At 42.3% G+C, this 22,688-nt stretch overlaps 1 protein-coding gene across 1 annotated transcript; it reads left to right on the forward strand.

The window, feature by feature from the left end:
• The first annotated feature begins 388 nt into the window (after nucleotides 1-388).
• On the forward strand, nucleotides 389-22,453 carry EIF1AX (eukaryotic translation initiation factor 1A X-linked). The gene is made up of 7 exons (XM_077480722.1): nucleotides 389-593; nucleotides 9,718-9,801; nucleotides 11,971-12,074; nucleotides 18,426-18,476; nucleotides 19,969-20,050; nucleotides 20,140-20,231; nucleotides 21,841-22,453. The coding sequence occupies exons 1-7, from the start codon at nucleotides 578-580 to the stop codon at nucleotides 21,844-21,846; spliced, it is 435 nt and encodes a 144-aa protein (XP_077336848.1). The 5' UTR covers nucleotides 389-577; the 3' UTR covers nucleotides 21,847-22,453.
• The last annotated feature ends 235 nt before the right edge of the window (nucleotides 22,454-22,688 follow it).

Consider the following 22,688-nt stretch of genomic DNA (forward strand, 5'->3'; position numbering starts at 1 on the left):
CTTGCCACTGCTTTTAAAATTCAACATCTAACCAGTCAGACGGAATTCTAATTACTGTATTTCACTATATAAACACACTTTACAGTTAAAAATAAGTATAATGCAAAACTCCGGTGGGTGTAACAGTATGGTCCGCTTTCCCCTTCTCAGTGTATCCTTACTGTGGAGGAGAGCGGGGTATAGCAAGATGGCGGCGACATAACGCCACTTCCGTTACACATTCTGACGGGTCGCCAAATCTGATGAAACACCACCATTCACAATGCACAGAGCCACTTGTACGAATAAACTTGGTAAAAAAAAAGAGCAAATTTTCTCAGCTGATTGGCTAGCAGCCTCGTCTTCCTGCGCACGTCATGTGACCTGTACGTCGTAGCTTCCCGACGTAATGACGCTCCTTTTACGGCTGCGCACGCCGGTTCTTTACGCACGCGGGATCAGCAGCTGAGTCCGTTCTGGTCGGTTCTTGGTGTTTGGTGAAGCAAGTTACAGGACAGTCGATATCAGCGAGCCCAGCCCCCGCCCGGGAACCTGATCCACCCGCTCTGATACATCCACACAGCCGGTAGTTTGCATTATGCCGAAGAATAAAGGTGAGGCCCAGGAAAAGCGGGGAGTAATGTGTAGCAGGAGGGCAGATTTAGGCCGCCTCGGCGTAGCCGTGTTTCCAGGGGGGAGGGGAGGGCTGTGTTCGTGGACAGTGTGTGACCCACAGCGGTCATAGATTCAAGCGGCTATCTCTGTGTGCTTACACTTCAATGGGGACCTGTCCTCAGGAAACGTGAAAGCGGTGTTAGGAGAGAATCCATGTTATCTACCTGAAATACCCTCCATTACATAAAATATCCTAGAACACGACATTGGCTTCTAACATCAGGTCACATGATGCTGGTTTCTGCTTCCTATTGGGAGAGATGCAGCTTAAAGTGGTTGTAAACCCTTACAAGGGTTTACAACCACTTTAAGCTGCATCTCTCCCAATAGGAAGCAGAAACCAGCATCATGTGACCTGATGTTAGAAGCACTTTTACCTACAGGTACACCTATAATAAGGCACTGTTTAGGAGATATTTACCATGTACGCTTGTGCTGATGTCATTGGCAATGTGTCCCGGAAAGGGCACGATCGTGCCATTTCTAAAGGGCCTGTGCCGTGACAGTCTGCCCCCCATGTGCATTTGACTCCAGTCAGTGACATGGCCGGAGTCCACAGCCTGGAAGTACAAAGGGTGAAGAGGGACATGGCCACCAGTGGGGACATCACTGGCTTTGTTTGCGGGTAAGTGGCACATAATGGGCTAGTATGTTACATAGTTAGGTTGAGTAAAGACACCAGTCCATCCAGTTCAACCTGAGTGAGCATCTACAATTGTCCCTATGCCTGTACGTTGCGCACTCACGTTGGTCCCTACCCTCAAGGAGCCCGCAATCCAAGGTCCCTATTCGTATACTAGGGCTAATTTTGGACAGAAGCCAATTAACCTACCTGCATGTCTTTGGATTGTGGGAGGAAACCCGCACAGGGAGAACATGCAAACGCCAGGCAGGTAGTGTCGTGGTTGGGATTCAAATCAGTGACCCTTCTTACTGCTAGGCGAGTGTGCAACCCATGTGATGCATGCTAGCCCATTATGCTTTTACTTTGCAGGGGGAAAAAAGAGGAGGAAGTAAAACCCATCAGGGTTTACTTGTTAAAGGAGAAGCTTGCCTTTTAGCAACAAAATCGCTTGTTTTTGTAGATAAAGCTTATTTATTTTTTCACATAGGAGCCAGCAGATCGTTGCAGTGTCCGGATCCTGCGAACACTTGGGCTCTCGTCACATTGCAATTGGGCTGTGATTTTACCCCCCCCCCCTTTTTTTTTTTTTTTTTTTTTTTTTGCTGCTGTGGGTGGGCACAATGCTTTGAAACAGAAATTATATACATTCTGTTACGCTCAGCCTTATTGCAAGTGCAGGGGTTAAAGTGGGTGCCATGGAGATGAGAGCCTCCTTGCCGCCTCTTTATTTGAAGAGTGATCCAAATGGGGATCATGCTTCCTAGCAAGTGTAAGCAAGTCTTTACTCCAGCTTTCTTGCCCACACCTCTGTATGGGCTGTCTGTTGGAAAGAAGGACTGTGAATGCTGGACTCATCAGTCTAGGCCAATGATGGCAAACCTTGGCACCCCAGAAGTTTTGGAACTACATTTCCCATGAAGCTTATGCACTCTGCAGTATAGTTGTGCATCATGGAAAATGTAGTTTCAAAACATCTGGGGTGCCAAAGTTCGCCATCACTGGCATAGGCACACAATGGGAGCCCCAAAACCCAGGGCACATTTGCGAGCAGAATCATCTTGGTTGGCACTTGGCCCAATTCACACTTGAGCATAGTGAGAATGTTTTTGGTTTTCTACATAAGCAGTACCGCACATTTTTGACCCCATAAACTTTTCAGGGGGATTGCTTGCATGCATTTTTTATTTATATTTTTCAAACGTTCTCATTAAAGTCCCTGGGGTAAAAAAGTGATTCTGACCCAAATTAGCTCATGTACTTTTTTGAGTTTAATTCAAGTGTTGCAATGCTTAGGAGTGGATAGGCCCATTGGGAATCATTGGAAACTTAAAGCGGAAATTCATCCAAAAGGAAAAGCTCTGCTCTGCTTGCTTGCACACAAATTGCCACATTTTGCACTTTTAGGCTGGAGCAGGTACCTGGTTTTGACAGGAACCTGCTCCCACTTCCGGTTAGATGCGACGTAAGTTCGCCGCAAGGCTTCACTTCATGATGCCTGCACCTAAAGTGGATTGAGGAATCTGCTTCGGCGAGGACATTGCCGGATTTCTGGACAGGCAAGTGTCCTTATAAACCACTTATCCTTAGGTATGACATCCTGGAAGTAGCGCTATCTGATGCCTGCAGGCATTTCCCTGCAACATAAAAGCAATCATAGCGGCTATTTAGCTGCTTGATTGCCTTTAGAGGTGGCGGGAGGGGATGGTCCCGGGTCCATGACATCACTTTCGGTGCTGGCAGGTGTAAACCCTTTTTTTTTTTTTTTTTTTTTTCTGGAAAGTAGATCTGCACGATTCTGGCCAAAATGAGAATCACAATTTTTTTTTTTTTTACTTAGAATCACAATTAGATCACAATTCTCGCAATGTAATTTTTTTTTTGGAGAGTTAGATTGATAGTCAGTCCCCCCTCCCTGTCTTCCTGTGGCATGTTCCCCCCCCCCCCCCCCCTTCCTGTCAGTTGTCACCACCTGTTTGATCTTGCCATCCTCTGTCACCACCCAGTGTGTTGTGGCCCCCGGAGGGCCACAGCAGGCAGAGCACCCCAAGCAGAAAGACCCCCATCTGGGCGATTCCGGACAGGTCTCCTGTCTTGGGGGGTGGGGGGTTGTATGGCTTGCTCCTGCACTCCACCATGTTTCCCGCTGACATCACACACCCGGACTCGCACAGGAAGAGGGTGTGCCTGTCGCCATCACATTCTTCTTTGCTGACGTCAGACATTTCACGCTGGCTCCAGTGTCTTCCCTTCCGCTCCGAATGGTCAGAATTGTAGAATCACTCAAATCCAGAGCTGCTATTGTGGCGGACGGAGAATCGCAATAACGATTCTCAGCGATTAATCATGCAGCTCTACTGGAAAGCATGAGATTTGTTTTTGTTTTTTTTTTTTTTTTGTTTTTTTTTTAAATCTCAGGCTTTCCAGCATAGAGGAGAGATGCAGGGACTTTGAGACCCCAGAATGCTCCATAAAAAGGACCTGTCATGCCTGATTTCTTATTGTGAGGGATGTTTATATTCCTTTGTAATAGAAATAAAAATGATGAAAAACATAAAGGGGAAAGTGTAAAAATAAAATGGAAAAATAACTTTTCTAAAGCTCCCTCATCCCCTCGCGCTCACACGAAGTGAACGCATATGTTGGTTGCGCCCGCATATGTAAACAGTGTTCAAACCACACATGAAGTATTGCCACAAACGTTGACGCAAGAGCAATAATTATAGAACAAGACCGCCTCTAGCTCTAAACTGGAAACTTTTTTTTTTTTTAAGTACCAAAGTTTGGCACCCTTCCACTAGCATGTGCAATTTTAGAGTGTGACCTGTTGGGCATCTATTTACTTAGTGTAATATCTTTCACATTATACCAAAAAGTGGGATAAATATTGTGATTATTTTGACCCGAAAAAATCGTGTTTGAAAAATTGCTGCACAAATACGGTGTGACCTAAATAAAAATTGTAATAACTGCAATTTTATTCCCGTGTGTGTTTAATTTTCTAGCAAATTTAAATTGTGAATAAGTCAGCAGCTACAGTATTTTGTAGCTCCTCTTTTACCTTTTCACTGCCAGTCGTTTTGCTTTTTTTGCACACGTGTTTAAAAAATAATTTTAGCCATTAAGATGTTAAACCTCCTAAAGATTATATACAGTCAGTTCCATAAATATTGGGACAGTGACACAATTTTAATCTTTTTGGCTCTATACACCACCACAATGGATTTGAAGTGAAACAATGTGCTTTAATTTGAGGGTATTTACATCCAAATCAGGTGAACGATGTAGGAATTGCAACAGTTTGTGTATGTGCCTCCCACTTTTTAAGGGACCAAAAGAAATGGGACAATTGGCTGCTCAGCTGTTCCATGGACAGGTGTGGTGTTCCCTCATTATCCCATTTACAAGGAGCAGATAAAAGGCCCAGAGTTCATTTCAAGTGTGCTATTTGGAAGCTGTTGCTGTCAATATGAGATCCAAAGAGCTGTCACTATCAGTGAAGCAAGCCATCCATTAGGCTGAAAAAATAAAACAAACCCATCCGAGAGATGGCAAAAACATTAGGTGTGGCCAAATCAACTGTTTGGAACATCCTTAAAAAGAGAGAACGCACACCAAAAGACCTGGAAGACCACGGAATACAACTGGTGGATGACCGAAGAATTCTCTCTCTGGTTGAAGAAAAAAACCCTTCAACAGATCTCTCCATAAAGAGGACCTATCGTGCCCTATTCTTATTGCGAGGGATGTTTACTTTCCTTGTAATAAAAATTATGAAAAATATAAAGCAGAAAGTGTAAAAAAAAATGGAAAAAACTTTTTTTTTAAAGCTCCCCTCACAACAGTTGGCCAGATCAAGAACACTCTCCAGGAGATAGGTGTATGTGTGTCAAAGTCAACAATCAAGAGAAGACTTCTCCAGAGTGAATACAGAGGGTTCACCACAAGATGTAAACCATTGGTGAGCCTCAAAAACAGGAAGGCCAGATTAGAGTTTGCCAAACGTTAACATCCTATGGACAGATGAGACCAAGATCAACTTGTACCAGAGTGATGAGAAGAGTATGGAGAAGGAAAGGAACTGCTCATGATCCAAAGCATACCACCTCATCAGTGAAGCATGGTGGTAGTGTCATGGCATGGACATGTATGGCTGCCAATGGAACTGGTTCTCTTGTATTTATTTATGTGACTGCTGACAAAAGCAGTGTTTTGGGCAATATCTGCTCATATTCAGCAAAATGCTTCAGAAGTCATTGGTCAGCGCTTCACAGTGCAGATGGACAATGACCCGAAGCATACTGCGAAAGCAACAAAATTTTTTTTTTTGTTTTACCAAAGACCCTAGAGAATACAATGGCAGTTGTTGCAACTTTTTATCTGGCACGGTATTTGCACAGCAATTTTTCAAACGTGTTTTTTCAGAAACAGTTTCATGCTTTAAAAAAAAAAAAAACCCCCAGTAAAGTTAGCCCAGTTTTTTTGCATAATGTGATAGATGACGATATGCCGAGTAAATACCCAACATGTCACGCTTCAAAATTGCACGTGCTCATGGAATGGTGCCAAACTTTGGTATTTGAAAAAACCCCATAGGCGACGCTTTTTTCCTGGTTACACGTTTTGCGTTACAGAGGAGGTCTAGTGCTAGAATTATTGCTCTTGCTCTAATGTTCGCAGCAATACCTCACGTGTGGTTTGCACACAGTTTTCATATGTGGGCGGGACTTGCGTATGCGTTCGCTTCTGCGTACGAGCTCATAGGGACAGGGGCGCTTTAATTTTATTTTATTTTTTTCTGAGCGTCGGAACAGCCGCTATGATCGTTCTTATGGTGCAGGGAATCGCCGACTGAAAACACCTATATCTGAATGATGTCTGTGGCTTCAGGCATCATTCAGATATACCCCCGGAAAGTCAAGGACGTCCCTGGACGTACCTTGGGTGGGAAGTGGTTAAGGGAAAGAAGTGGAATGTTATGCAAAGGCCAAGTCAATCACCTGACCTGAATCCGATTGAGCATTTCACTTGCTGAAGACAAAACTAAAGGGAAAATGCCCCAAGAACAAGCAGGAACTGAAGACAATTTAAGTAGAGGCCTGGCAGAGCATCACCAGGGATGAAACCCAGTGTCTGGTGATGTCTATGCCTTCCAGACTTCAGGCTATAATTGACTGCAAAGGATTTGCACCCAAGTATTAAAAAGTGAAAGTTTGGATGGTTGTTAATCTGTCCCATTACTTTTGGTCCCTTAACCACTTCAATACCGGGCCTATTCTGGCACTCCTCTCCTACACGTAAAAAACATCACTTGTTTGCTAGAAAATTACTTGGAACCCCCAAACATTATATCATTTTTTTTTTTTTATGGTGGTCATTGTAACATTTTATCTCGCACAGTATTTGGGCAACAATTTTTCAAACGCTTTTTTTTTTTATTATTGTAAAAAAAAAAGTCATGATTTAAAAAAAAACAGTAAAGTTAGCCCAATTTTTTTGTATAATGTGAAAGATAATACGCCGAGTAAATAGAATGCCAAACATTTCACGCTTTAAAATTGCGCACACTCATGGAATGACGCCAAACTTCAGTACTTAAAAATCTCCATAAGCGACGCTTTAAAATTTTTACAGGTTACGTATTGAGAGTTACAGAGGTGGTCTAGAGCTAGAATTGTTGCTTGCGCTCTAACGCACGTGGCGATACCTCATGTGTAGTTTGAATGGAGTTTGCGTATGTGGGCGGGACTAACGTGTGCGTTTGCTTTCGAGCGTGAGCTACTGGGGACAGGGGTGTTTTTTAAAAACTTTTTTTTTTTTTACTTTTTATTTTGACAACTTTTTTTTTTTTTTTTTTTTTTTTTTTTATCACCACTTTTATTCCTATTGCAAGAAATGTTAACATCCCTTGTAATTGGAATCTATGTGACAGTTCTTTATGGAGAGATATGGGGTCAGTAAGACCCCACCTCTCTCCTCCAGGCTAGAAAGCATGAGATGGTGAGAAAAATTTCACCGATCCCATGCTGACAGCCGCGATCACGGCTTTGTTTACTTGCGGGAACCCAGCGTGGCCTATGAGATCCGATTCTGGTGCGGACCAAAAAAAGGGTCCAAATGCAATGCGAATTCAGCCATACAGACATTGCAGTGTGGTGCAAATCACATGCACTCTCGCACAGCGCACTAGTGTGAATCGGGACTCAAGTTTTTAATTTGATGTAACTATTTCTGTGTGGGTGGTGAGAAGGAACTCCCTACCCCTCTAACAGCTAGAGCAGTGGATGCCAGCGGGTCACCTCACTGCTTTATAGGATTTAGTCCTATTGCCAGCTGTGTACATAACACAGAGGAACCAGGGCTTTGCAGTCGCATGACTACATAGAAAACTGAGTCAAAATAGGTCATGCTGCTAAATTGTATGCAGTGCAATGAGGAGCTATGTGGAGTCAGTTGTTGGGGTGATAGCCTGAATGTCTACCTTTTGACTTTGGGGTGAATTACCACTTACTGACAGCCCAGAAATCCAGGCAGTGCCACTGGAGATGAAGAGAAACATTGTAAACATTTTGTTCTTTCATCAAAGGAATGAACTTGTGTCTGTAAATAAGGTCAGTTTAACCACTTACAGACTGGAAGATTTCCCCCCATACTGACCAGGGTTTTTTTTTTTTTTTTATTTTATTTTTTTTTGTGATATGGCACTGTCGCTTTAACTGACAATTGGGCTGTCGTGCAACGCTATACACAATTGATGTTCTATTTTAGAACTTTCCTTTGGTGGTATTTGATAACCTCCTGCGGTTTTTCTTTTTTGCTATATAAACAAAAAAGCGTCAATTTTGAGAGAAAATGTGTTTTATTTATTTTTTTTTTATATAATCTCAAACACATTTCTTAATCAGTTTAGGCCTATATGTATTCTACATATTTTTGGTAAAAAAATTGCAATTGGCGTATGTTGACTGGTTTACGCAGAAGTTATAGCGTCTACGAAATGGGGGGGGTGGGGCTATTTTTATGGCTTTTTTTTTTTTTTTGTACTAGCGGTGCTGATCTGCGATTTTTTTTTTTTTTTTTTTTTTTTTTTTTTTTTTTTTGTTTTTTTTTTGTGGGACTGCCACATTGTGGCAGACTAAACACTTGACCCTTTTTTTTTTTTGTTTATGAATTTCAAAAGAAGAAACGGTAAAGTTTTTTACATATTTATTTATTTTTTTAACGTGAAAGATGTTACACTGAGAGAATTGTGATCTTTATTCTAAGCAAAAATAATCGTAATTCTCATTTTAGCCAGAATTGTGCAGCTGTAATATATGCCTGATTGCATGCCGCCCAGTGGTTTGCTCCTGCTGCGATTACATCGGGGGCATGTACCATAGATGGCACCCGTCGGTCATCAGCCACAGAAATGCAATCTGCCTATGTAAACAATGCAGATTGGCCTTCTGACAGGAGGGGAGGCATGGATCCTGTGTCTCTGGAAAGTAAGGACAAGGACCCATGTCTTCCCCTAGTAAAAGGTAGTACAGTAAAACACAGGCTATGCACACAGTTAACCCTTTGATCACATAGGATGTTAACCCCTTCCCAGCCAGTCATTAGTACAGTAACATTGCATATTTTTAGCACTGATCACTGTATTGGTGTCAATGTCTACCGCAATATTGCAGTCCCGCTGTAAGTTGCTGATTTGCCATGGTTACTAGTAAAATAACGTGAAAATATCCCATTGTTTGTAAACACTAACTTTTGTGCAAACCAATATATGCGTATTTGGATTTTATTTTATTTTATTTTTTTTAACAAATATGTAGCAAAATACGTATTTGCCTAAATTGATTATGAAATTTTGATTACATTATCTTTTTTTTTTTTTTTATCTTAATGGATATGGGTTTTTAATTTGTTTCAAAATTGTTTATAGCACAAAAAATAAGGCAGAGGTGATCAAATACCATTTTTTTTTTTTTCTTATTAAAAAAATAAACATGTTGTACTCACCTGCTCTGTGCATTGGTATTGCGCAAAGTTACTTCCTCCTTTGAGGCCCCCCTCCAACAACGATGGCTTCTTCTCTTCTGCGTATGCTCCCATAGAAAGCTGCTTGTTATGGGGTAGACGTTCAGGCTTGCTCCTAAGACTGTGTGTCCATAGAAACAGTGTGCAGCTCGGTCCCACCTCACAGGATTTGATTTACAGCAGCAGCCAATGGTGTTAATCAACCAGGTAACCACTGGATGTAGCCAATTGCTTTGTATACTGGTTTTGGGAATCTCACATCAATTTTTGGGACTGGGGTTGAAAGGAAAGAAAAAAAGTTGGCGTTTGGTTGATACGTGCTAGGAAGTGGACACATGGACCTGGAGTGGTTGATGCGTGCTAGGAGGTGGACACATGGATGTGGAGTGTTTTTTTTAGTAACTTCTCTTTCCTTGCAGGTAAGGGAGGTAAAAACAGAAGGCGTGGTAAGAATGAAAATGAATCTGAAAAGAGAGAACTGGTGTTTAAAGAAGATGGGCAAGGTAAGGACCACTAACTTTCTTTTGAAAATTGCACAATGCCAAATACATGTTTTCTTTATAGCTTTCTCTCTATTAATGTAATAAAACCAAAAGCAAAAATTTATTTTATTATAACGCAGCTTACCAGTTCTTAGATGTGGCTGCATTCGTTTTTAGGCTTTCTTTCCTTTAGTCTCCATCTGGTGATCCAGCCAGTAGGTCTGCTGTTTTTCAAAAGAACTAGCTCTGTTCCATATGTATCAGTTTACAGCAATGATGCAAACCATCTATGCATGATTGCAGTAGGAGTGGAGAACTGCATATGTTAAATAAAATTGCTGCTGGCTCTTAGATTTTGGAAAGAATGCATTTTAAGAAATCTCTTCATACATTTAGTAGTGGATTGGTTTACTGTATATTTTGAAGTGAAATTGATTGCCTTGAAGGCTGGGAGGTAATTGCAGGGACTGAGTTGGATCCTTTATTGGCAATTATAAATGGCCTCAATATTTTGTTTTACACTGCAAGTACTATCCTGAAGTGGCAGAGGTTTGTGCATTTACATCGGCTTTATAGCTCATTCATACCACGGTGCATGCCTTAAAGAGGAAGTAAACCCTGATGAGTTTACTTCCTCTTTCATTCCCTGCAAAGCATAATGGACTACTATGCATCGCATAGTAGTCCATTATGTGTCACTCACCTGACACAGGAGCCAGCGAAGTCACCGCTGTCCCCTGTAGTCCGGCGCATCCATCTTGTTGGTGGGGTCTCGCAGCTCCGCCGCTGTCATTCGATAAAGCCGCAATGACGTCACTCCCGCCCATGCGCACGGCAGCCGCCACTCGCGGCATATCGCCGTTGACTGCGGCGCGCTCAGTGCGGTGCCTGCCTTTCGGCAAATATCTCCTAAACCGTGTAGGTTTAGGAGATATTTTAGACCTACAGGTAAGCCTTAATCTAGGCTTACCTGTAGGTCAAAGTTGGTTGTAAGGCCCCTTTCACACGGGACGGATCAGTAATGATCCGCCCCTTGATGATCCGCTTGCTCAGCGGGGATCACTCCGTTGTCCCCGATGAGCTGGCGGTGGACAGGGCGGTCCCGGCACACTGTGCAGTGACCGCCCTGTCAGCTCTCCGCTCTCCTCTATGGGGATCGGATGAGCACGGACCGTCTGTCCGTGTTCATCCGATCCGCTCTGCAGACTGATAGAATAAGATTTTCCTCCGTCTGCAGAATCGGACAATAGCGGGTGTCTGCGGATGCATGTATGTCCGTATTTCATCCGCAAACGGATGGATGAAATACGGACATACTGTCCGCATGTGTGAAAGGGGCCTACGGGTTTACAACCACTTTAACCCTTTGCATTGATTTGCATTTCAGGTGTTGTGCATCTTTTAAGGCCCGCCCCCCCATTTCATACACTAGAATCCATCATTCTTGCCCTAATACACAATGTTGGTAGGAAAAGAATACCTCATAGAATATTGTTTGGCAATTTTGTTTAATCTTGCCGGCATTAGAAACAATAGGCAAAATGTATATCTGTTATGAATAAACTTGCGACAAACTTTGTATTTTTAATCTTTAGAATAGTCTTTCACTCTACATCTCCTTACTGTGTTAAAGCGGGAGTAAACCCGCTGACATTATTTTTATTTTTTCCCCCCAGACCTGTAAGGCAAAGGGCATAATGAGCTAGTATGCACCACATACTAGCTCTTTATGAAACACTTACCTTATGAGGCCCCAAAATCTCACCCGATCCATGCCGAAGGAGCTGACGTGTTCCTTCGGAGCGTCTTCCGGGTATCATGGCTCCGGCGATGTGAGTGGCTAGAGCTGCGATATAGTCACTCCCACGCATGCTTGCGGGAGATTTCTTTCCTGCAGGGTCCGGCGTCTGCCAGACTTTCAGCCGAGAATCCCCTGTGCGCATGCGCCGCTGCAGTCAGCGGCTCATTGCGAGGGGAATATCTCCTAAACCATACAGGTTTCGGAGATGGGTTTTTGTTTTTTCTTCCCTACAGGTAAGCCTTATTATAGGCTTACCTGTAGGTAAAAGTTAAAATACTATACAGCCGCTTTAAATGCTAAATGGCGTGTTTGGTTTTTTTTTTTTTTTTTTTTTTGTAACCATTGCTATTGTTACAAAATAACATGATTTACCTGATGTCTCTCCCCAGAATATGCACAGGTGATCAAGATGTTGGGAAATGGTAGACTGGAAGCTATGTGTTTTGATGGAGTGAAGAGACTATGTCACATTAGAGGAAAACTGAGAAAAAAGGTAGCTGATGTTTTAAATGATCCATGACATGAATGGGCGCTGTCGGACTGTTTTGTAAGCATCTGTATCGCATAAATTAGAGATCTATGATGATAGGACAGTACATACGCCTTTAACCTATTTTCAGAACAGAATGGGCCCCGTAGGCATATACTGTATATATTAATTGGTACATGTATAATGACCATCCCGTGAGTACATATGAGGTGACCCTTAGAGACCCTGTCAGCAAATTACATTGCAGGTAAAAGCACAGAACATTTATAGTATTATAAATGGCTTACTGGCAGTGTTTTCCAAAATCATCTTCCATGACTGCTTACATGAAAGATGATTGGCTCCACTTTCAATTGGGAACTCAAACCCAGAATTTTGTGTGACGACCTGAGGCCTTGTCTTACCCGGAGCCTAAATGGGATTATAGACACTGGGGAAATGGTCCCCTTGGTCTGAGTGCCCCCAGCTCACCACCTTCTCCCCCCCCCCCCCCCCCTTTTATTTTTTTTTATTTTTTTTTTTTTTTTTTTTTTTTTAGCCAAACCAACAAACATAGAAAACACAAACGACAAAATACAAAAACGGCAATAGTACAAGACAGTCTGGTCATGCAAGGATATACAACTTTAGGCAGTATATTCAATCATAGAAAATTACAGACATCAGTGCAAAAGATTTGACATAGGCATAATGGTATAAAGTGCAAATATGCTACCAAGTCAGGGCAAGAGCGTGTGACCAAGTATTAGAAATTTTCAGGGCACATCAATGGATGACCAAGGGTGGTATAATCAGTGCTGGGTTAGGGTTAGCAGACTAGCCAACCATCTACCCCAAATTTTGTGGAAGGGTTTGTTCCTTTTCCTGAGTTCAAAAGTCAGTTTATAAAGTGGGATAGAGTAATTAATACGTTCTTATCAAGAAGGATTTCAGAGGGGTCTGCACCCTTCCAGGATGTTAGAAAAGTTTTTTTGGCATAAAAATGGAGTGTGCGAAGCAGTCTCTTGGCATGGGATGATATGGGTAAATCACCAAAGATGACTAAAAGGCAATTCTTGGGGTGGAGTACACTTGGGAGACCCAACGTCAGTGAATTGAAAGCACCCACTTTCCAGACATCCTGGACCATTGGGCACGCCCAAAAGCATTGTAGAAAGTCGGCCTCCTGGCCACAGCTGCGAAAACAGGGAGCTGAGGGCAAGAGACCTATCTTGTGCAATCTGGCCGTGATGAGGTGGGTCTGGTGAAAGATCTTAATTTGAATGATGCGGTCCCTGGAGGCTATTAACCGAGGTTTTATATGCATCACTGAATTCTGACCAGTCTTCGTCCATCAGACATATCCAGAGATGTCAATTTCGCTGGTGCTTTATGAAACCTGGGGTTAAAGTCAGACATTAGGGCTGCATAGTAGGTGGAAACTAGTTTAGAGGGGTCTGGGTGTCTGAGTAGTTTTTCCAATGGGGGCAAGTCAGTGGGGTCGACCAGGGAGCCAAACTGTCACCTTGGGGGGGAAACCACCCTTCCACACGAAAGTCGTGCATATTGTCTATTCCGTTAAAAATGGATTTTGGTATTCTGCATGGGGAGTTAGCAAGGATATAGAGAAGTCTCGGTAAGTAAATCCTTTTGAGTACATTGGCCCTTCCCATAAGTTCCAGTGGCAAGTCCACCCACTGCCTGGTCCGCTTCTGAAGGCGGGCCAGGAAGGGATCTAAGTTGTTATTGATATTGATATATAGGGATAAAGGGGTCTGCACCAGCACCCCAAGGTACCTAAAGGAGAACACCACCTGGAGCCTGGATTCAGGGTGTATCCGGGGGGGAGCAGTCGCATCCAAGAGGAAAAGGCTGGACTCAACCCAATTCACCCGGAAGCCGGAGTAGTCCCCGAAGGTAGTGACCTCCTCCAACAAAGCCCGCAGTGACCAATCGGTGTCAGCCAATACATCAATGTGTCATCCCTGAAGAGTGAAAGGCGATCCTCTATATTAGCAATTGGGAGTTCCTTAATTAGAGGGGAAGAGCGGGTGCAAATTGCCAGCAGTTCCATGTCCAGGGAAAACAAAAGGGGTGACAACGGCACCCCTGTCGAGTGCCTATGGTAAACTTGAAGGGATCAGTAATGGGGGATTTGACTCGGATCAGAGCTACCTGGGAGGTGTAATGGAGTTTTATCCATGCTACAATACGGGGGCCAAAGCCATACATTTTGTAATACCCGAAAGAGGTATGGCCATTCGACACTGTCAAAGGCCTTGCAGGTGTCCAAAGACACAATGGCATGGTTGGAAGGGCAATCGTGGGTACTGCAGGTTGTGGAACAACCTGCGGATATTCATCCTGGCGGACTTACCAGGAATAAAGCCCCCTTGGTCACTGTTGACCAGGGATGTAGCTACACGATTGGATATTATTTTGGCCAGAATCTTGATGTCCACGCTAAGTGAAATTGGATGTTAAAGCGGGATTCCACCCTAAAGTGGAACCTCCGCTGATCGGATCCCTCCCCCCCTCCGGTGTCACAATTGACACCTTTCAGGGGGGTGGAGATACCTGTCAAAGACAGGTATTTACACCCACTTCCGGGCATAGACTCCCGTGGGAGTCTACGCCATTTCCTGCCCTGCCGCGCTGTCTGCTGGGACACACACGGGTCCCAGTGACAGCGCAGAGATTTCCTATTGCGCGGCGCAACTCGCGCATGCGCAGTAGGGAACCGGGAAGTGAAGCCGATTCACTTCCTGATTCCCTCACCTAGAATGGTGGCGGCAGCAGCCGAGGGCCGAGCGATCGATCGGCCTCGGCTGCCGGCATCGCTGGAACCCGGGACAGGTGAGTGTCCATTTATTAAGTCAGCAGCTGTAGTATTTATAGCTGCTGGCTTTTTATATATATATATATATATATATATATATATATATATATATATATATATATATATATATATATATATATATATATATATATATATATATATATATATATATATAATTTTTATTTATTTTTTTTATTTTTTTTTTGGTGGAATCCCTCTTTAAGATTCGCATTTAAGTGGATCTTTACGGGACTTCAATATAAGTATGATCAGAGCCTCTCGCATCGATGGGGTGAGGGCTCCCATATCAAGGGCTTTGTTATAGGTCCTTAAGAGGAAAGGGGGACACAAGGTCTCTAAATTTCATGTACCATTCGGTCGGGAAACCGCCCGGGCTGGGGGTTTTATGTGCAGGCATTTGTGAAATGGCCGCAGTAATTTCTTCAGTCTTAATAGGCTCCTCCAACACATCTCGCCCAGCGGCGGCTGGTGAAGTTTTTGGATGGGGGGGGCGCCAGACCCCGCCCATCATTACCCTGCCCATCATGTTGGCCCCTCCCACTTCTCACAAACCACGCCCCTTATGTAATCCACCTAATCCGTCCCCTGTATTCCACTTCCTTCCACCCATAGTGTCATAGTGAGTTATCTGTACACAACAATAGGGCTGGGCAGCTTTAGTAACAGAACTTCACACTGAGATATTGGGACATGGCACAGGACTAAAACCTCAAGGGACAAGGGAATTTAAACTGGGATAGTTTGCAGGCAGCTGCTTGGGGACACACAACAATGCCAGGGCCCAGGGCAGCTGCCCCTTTTTCCCGGCCTTAAAGATGTCTCTGCCCTGGGTTTATGTATCTGACCGAGCAGTGATAAGTCTTAAACGTTATATACAGCAAATGCCTTCTGAACCACTTAAGGACCAGCCTCGTTTTATAATTTAGGTGTTTACATCTTTAAAACTGTTTGTTTTTTTGCCATAAAATTACTTAGAAACCCCCAAACTTTATATATATATATATATATATATATATATATATATATATATATATATATATATATATATATATATATATATATATATATATATATATATATATATAAAAAATTTTTTTTTTTTTTTTCTAACACCCTAGAGAATAAAATTGCGGTCATTGCAATACTTATTTTCATACTGTATTTGCACAATGGTCTTACAAGTGCTTTATTTGGAAAAAAATTCATTTTTTTTAAATAAAAAAATAAGATAACAGTAAAGTTACCCCAATTTATAGATATATTCCGAAAGATAATGTTACGCCGAGTAAATTGATACCCAACATGTCACGCTTCTAAATTGCGCCGCTCATGGAATGGCGTCAAACTTTTACCCTCAAATCTCCATAGGCAACGTTTAAAAAATTCTACAGGTTGCATATTTTAAGTTGTAGAGGAGGTCTAGGGCTAGAATTATTGAGCTCCGTCGCGGCAATACCTCACGTATGGTTTGACCGTTTTCATATGCGGGCAGCCGGGCGCAATACTCACGTATGCGTTCGCTTATGCACGTGAGATCGTCGAGACTAGGCGCTTTAAAAAAAAAAAATTCAGTTTAAAAAAAAAATTGGGTCACTTTTATTCCTATTACAAGGAATGTAAACATTCCTTGTAATAGGAAAAAGCATGACCGGTCCTCTTAAATATGAGATCTGGATCAAAAAGTCCTCAGATCTCATATTTACACTAAAATACAAAAAAGGTTTATAAAATGTCTTTGCCAGCAAATTAACAATAACTGTGACTAACAAGCAACAGAGCAGACCATTACTTTGCACTTGCTGAATAAGAATACCGCATGGCATGATGTGATCCTCCTGCAAGAAGCATGAAATTATTTGTTTCTTTTACAAATTGCTTATTGCTCTCTAATATAATAATTCCTGCACAAGTGCACAGCACAGAGTGGTCTAGTAAGTAAAGGCTTAAGTCAGGTGCATTTGGTAATTATTTAAAGCAAGAGTCCGGCTTTTTTTAATTTTATTTTTTTATTTTTATTTTTTTTAAAGCCAGCAGCTACAAATACTGCAGCTGCTGACTTTTAAAATAATGACACTTACCCGCCCAGCGCACTCGCGATGTCGGCACCCGAAGCCGATCTCTCAATCGTCTCTCGGGTGCTGTCGCCGCCATCTTGAGTATGGGAATCAGGAAGTGGAGCCTTGCGGCTTCATTTCCCGGTTCCCTACTGCGCATGTGCGAGTCGCGCTGCGCAATAAGGATGGTCCCCACTGTGTCTGGGATCCGTATGTTTCCCAGCAGACAGCGGGGGACCTTCGGAAAGGGGCGTAGATTCTGCAGAAAGGGGCGTACCTTCTGCAGATATCTATGCCGGAAGTGGGTGCAGATACCTGTACTGTACAGGTATCTGCACCCCCCTCCCCCCTGAAAGGTGCCAATTGTGGTGCCGGAGGGGGGAGGGTTCCAATGAGCGGAAGCTCCACTTTAGGGTGGACCTCCGCTTTAATTCATTTAATTTTTTTTGTCAGTCAGAGAGAATTATGCCACTCACCATCTTGCAGCTCCGCTCGGGCTGAGGAACGGAGCTGCCGACGTCACTTCCGGCTTTCGGCTGCTTCACGAAATCCGGAAGTGACCTGCCTGTCTCTGAATGACAATGCTCCCGCCCGTAGAATCGGTGATTTTACGGGCGGGAGCAAGTCGGCGTTCCACAGTGAGCCGCAAGGCGGGTTTTTAACCCACAAAAAGAGCCATGGATGCAATCTTGTGATTGCATCGATGTGGCGCTTCTCATAGTGCACTGCGACCGGCGCCACAGTACACTATGGTAAATTGTTAAATGACCCTTTTTTATTTATTTTTTTTAGACTGAGGGGGGGGGCGGCGCCCCCTATGGACGGGCCACCAATGATCTCGCCCCTCGTTTTGATAAGGAGGGGAGAGATATGTCAGCCAAGTAGTCGTTCAATTCGGAGTCGTCATAGTCAACCCTAGATGTATACAGGTCTTTGTAAAAACATAAGAAGGAATTTAGGATATCTCCCAGGTTATCACTGATGGTACCCTGGGCAGTGCTAATACTGGATAAACAGTATTTTAGGGATATAATACTCATAAACAGACACTGCACGAACCATAGCTGTTTTGAGTTCCTCTATGAGCATATGATTATTTTTGTGTATAACCCTGTTATGGACATAAAAGTACCTCTCAGTGTTTCCTTAAATGCTTCCCATTTGGTGAATGGGCCCCAGCTCACATTCTACCAACAATTCTGTGGCTGCACTTTTATGACTTTATTGGCATCTGCAATCATGTTCTCCACTGAACTGGTTCGTTTTATCCGGCATGTTTTGCAAAAGTGTCTTGGGTGCATTTTGGCAGTCAGAAAATGCCATAGGTAGAATTAAAAAAAAAAAAAAAAAAAAAAAAGCCCAGGGCTTATTTGCACCAGTGTTTTTAACTTCTTTTGAACTTCATCTTATTTGTACACCATGCAAAAGTATTTATATAATTTTTTTTTTTTCTCCCATTAGGTGTGGATTAACACATCTGATATTATACTAGTGGGCTTACGAGACTATCAAGTAAGTACTTTGAGTCCACTGCACAAAAACAAAAAAGTATAAACTGTTGTATATTAAAATTTGTGATTGTGGTGTGTTTTTTTTATTTCCCCCCCCCCCAATTCCATATTTTATATCAGAGGATGAGCCTCTACCTGGAAATTTAACAGCGACCCAAAGTGGGTCTTTAATGCTTTTTATTGGGGGGGGGGGGGAGAAGAGAGAATGAAAATCCCAGCTGGCTTGGTTAACTCTGGTTTCATTACTTTTAAGTCTTTCACTTGGAACAAAATATGAACTTAAAAGATTTTTAGGTTTCCTTGAAAAAATTTTCTTTTTAAAAAATTTTTTTTTTTAGGAGAGTAACAACCTAGAAGTACCAGTTTCCTTTTAAATGAATCTATTTCTGAGAGACAGGTGTGATTTGCTAATCATTCTGCAAACTTTTATTTGCTTTAATACTGTCCTGTACCAGGAGGAAGTATGCAGTATAGGATGTCTGACATGATTGGTAAAGTGTTTGTATATATGTATGTATGTGTATGTGTATATGTATATTATAATTTCTCCTGTGAAGTGACTAGCTACAGATGAAAATAATCCTCTTACATAAATTGTACATGTTAATCTGCAAACTTCTCTTCATCTGTTCTAATTCCAGAATTTATACAGCTTGTCTGAGATTCCGGAAAACAGGGGGCAAGGAGCTAATGTTGCACAGAGGTCTTAGTGAGACCTGATTAGAGAGAAGGGACAAATGAACAGAGCTGAGACTGTCATTCACAGGCTGTGTGCTGGAGCTTCCCCCCGTTGCATTTTTTTTTTTTGTTTCTTGGTGCCAGGAAAACTTGTCAGAAGTGTTATACTGATAACAGGAACGAGGCAGCAGATGGCAATGACGCTTAGTGCTCTGGATTGAGACAAGCACACACTATGGAGGGATAGACCTTGATATTTCACTTCTAAGGTTTGCAACCACTTTAAGCCAGCTATACATGGTTTGAAATTTGCCCGCTTCAGAAGGGACTGGCCAAATTTTGATCCATGTATGTATGGTTGTAAAGAAGTCGCACTATTGACCATCTTCTGTACAGCCACCCTGTCTTTGAGAGGGGGGGTTCCCCCCCCCCCCCAAATCTGTGCCGCCGGTCATAGCTGTCAACACTGACATAGTGTTCTGATGACTCCCTGCCGTGAGAACACAATAGCACAACATCCATCAGCCTATAAGGGCCAAGTCAAACTTGGGAGCTCTGCAGCTGTCAACACCTCGAAGTTCAACTGCTTCCTAATGGATATTGCTCTATTGCTGAATGAAACGCTACCAAGTATCAAGCAGAAGGAGCAATGCCAGGAGAAGATCTTGTACTTTTTAGGCAGCAAGGGACAGACACCAAAAAATGAGTTAAATGCCAGCTATTGGGTAACTCATATGTTGTCAGAATTGCTTGCATGACATTGGCTAATAGACTTTTACCTGTGTGTTATTTTATTAGCTGTCTTCTCTTACCAGGACAACAAAGCAGATGTTATTCTAAAGTATAATGCAGATGAAGCAAGAAGTCTTAAGGCCTATGGTGAACTCCCAGAGCATGGTAATAGCAGCTACAGTACAGCAGACCATTATGTGATGTTGGTATTTTGACAGCTGTTCTGCAATAAGTTTTTTTGTTTTTTTTTATAGCTAAAATCAATGAAACGGACACATTTGGCCCTGGTGATGATGATGAAATCCAGTTTGATGATATTGGAGATGATGATGAAGACATTGACGATGTAAGTATTCTCTAATGTGACAGTGTTTTTCAAGTGTGAGTAGTTGTAATGATTATTTACTTTCTGTCCACCCCAAAGCAGTTTCATAGCTACAGAGCAGCAGCTATGTGGCTCTTCCGGATAGGAAGCCGACAGCGGGAGCTGATCAGCAGGTACCGCAGACTTGATGTCCGCCGGCACCTGCCAATCATTCGGTACAGAGGGAGAACAGCAGTCTGCCTATGTAAACAAGGCAGATTGCTGTTATGTCAGTAGGGAAGGCATGGTTCCTGTGTTCCTGCAAAGCCAGGGACAAGGATCAATGTCTCCCCCCTAGTAAAAAAAAAAAAAAAGAAAAAAAAAACACCTTCCATAATAGTCACTGGCTAGGCACACAGTTAAACCTTTAATCATCCTTTATTGGTTAACCCCATCCCAGCCAGTGTCATTAGTACAGTGACGGTGCATATTTTTTAGCACTGGCCACCACTAGCGAATAAAAATATCGTATAGATGCTGTAACTTTTGCGCAAATCACTTATATGCCTGTATGGATTTTGTTAACCAAAAATATGTAGCAGAATACATATTGGCCTAAATTGATGAAGACATTTCTTCTTTTTCTTCTTTTTTTTTTTTTTTTTTTTTATTGTATACTTTATAGCACCATTTTCATATTTTTTTTTTTTTTTTTTTTTGTTTATAGTGCAAAAAATAAAAAAATAAAACGGGCAGAGGTGATCAAATACCACCAAAAGAAAGCTCTATTTGGGGTGGGAGAATATAAATTGTTTGGGCACGACATCACATGACCGCAATTGTTTAAAGTAATAGTGCCGTATCACAACAAATGGCCTGGTCAGCAAGGGGGGGGGGGGTGTAAATCTTCTGGAGGGCAAGTACTGCATCAGGATCCATGATTATCAACATCGAACTAGTGTAATACTGTCAGGTGATAAAATAGCCCCACCAAAATGATAAAAAACGGAGGTTCTAGATCCTCCTCACTTTGTACTTCTGATACAAAGGAGCGGATGATTCACTATTTTAACAGCACTGGGTCAATCCGTGGCATCTAGAAGAGTCCATGGCCCTGTGTGACCTGCAACTTCAGGATCTCAGACACTGGGATTTGCTTTCACCAGTGAACGTGGAGCTACAGTAAGACAGAAATGTGTGATTGTAAAGTCTCGTGATTATACATATATACACACACGCTCTATGCGGTTGATTTTGAACAGAGCAGCCCAGATACTCTCCTTGTGTCTCTTCTCTGGCCCCTCCCTCCTGTTGCGTGCTTCCGCAGCAAGCAGCTTGCTATGGGAGCACACGACGAGCAGGGTCACAACTCAGTGGGTCCATTCAGACATGGAGCTGTGGTTTGGCCCCGCCCCCTCTTTTCTGATTGCCTCTCACTGCTGCATAGAAAGCATGAAGATAAAAAATCCTTCTGACTTTACAACCCCTTTTTAAGGCCAACATCAACCTGACCCTGTTGCTTTGCCGTGCACTGAATTCACTTTAACCTAAAATTAAACCTAATTCAACCCTCAAGTATTGTACGGCTAGTTGATGGAACTAATTAATTGCTGTGTTTTTTTTCTTTTGTTTTTTTCTTTTTCTTTTGTAGATTTAACCGAAGAGAAGTTTATTCCATTCCAATTGCTGCAGATTGTTCTGGTTTTGATGTTTTGATTTTGAGTGAAGTTCTCCTGTTGAGACAAAATTCTCCCGCCGCTCAAGAAATTTATTTTCACACTTTTTAAAGTATTTATATTCCTTCAGTAGAGGTTATTCATGCTGGATTCATTGGAACACCTGTGCATTAAAATATTCTATGGTAATGTACAGCCTTTCAGTTTGGCTCGCCTTGTGTTCATGACTTTTAAAGCCTATTGTAACTATCATGCCTATTTGATTCCTATAAAAACATTAAAGAAGTTAAGTTGGAAAATGCATTCTCACTCTGTATTGGACTCAGCGGTGTTACCAATCACAGTCCAGACAGTGACCCAAAACATATGTTTTTACCTCATGACTAGTTTTATACACTTACCGAAGAGACCAGTCCTGTTTTCCTTCATAATCTTTCAGTTCTGGGCTTGAATTTTAATGCCACTTTACAACTACATCAGTAAAGTGATGAGGCCTCCTACTGACTTTCCCTCTTCATTTATCTATTTTGTTTTTTATTAAAATGCCAGAATGTATTTTTATTTTCAGTAAATAAATGCCTAACCATATGTTTTTCTCTTTTTTTTTTTTTTTTTTTTGTTTGAGAGCTGTATAAATATTTTTTACTATACAGGAATTACTTGTGTTATGCAGGAATTGCACACCAATAAGGGCAATGGGGATAGTGTTTTTGGCCCATGGAACTATGCTGCTTGCTTTCCAAAATGCATGTGTGCAAAATTTTCCAGCTTGTGAGCCACATCCAAATATGTTCGATGTGTTCAAGGAATTGCTAGGCTAAAC

The sequence above is a fragment of the Lithobates pipiens genome, unplaced genomic scaffold (assembly GCF_037356315.1).
Source record: "Lithobates pipiens isolate NorthernLeopardFrog02 unplaced genomic scaffold, aLitPip1_a1.2 Scaffold_16, whole genome shotgun sequence".
Taxonomy (NCBI): domain Eukaryota; kingdom Metazoa; phylum Chordata; class Amphibia; order Anura; family Ranidae; genus Lithobates; species Lithobates pipiens.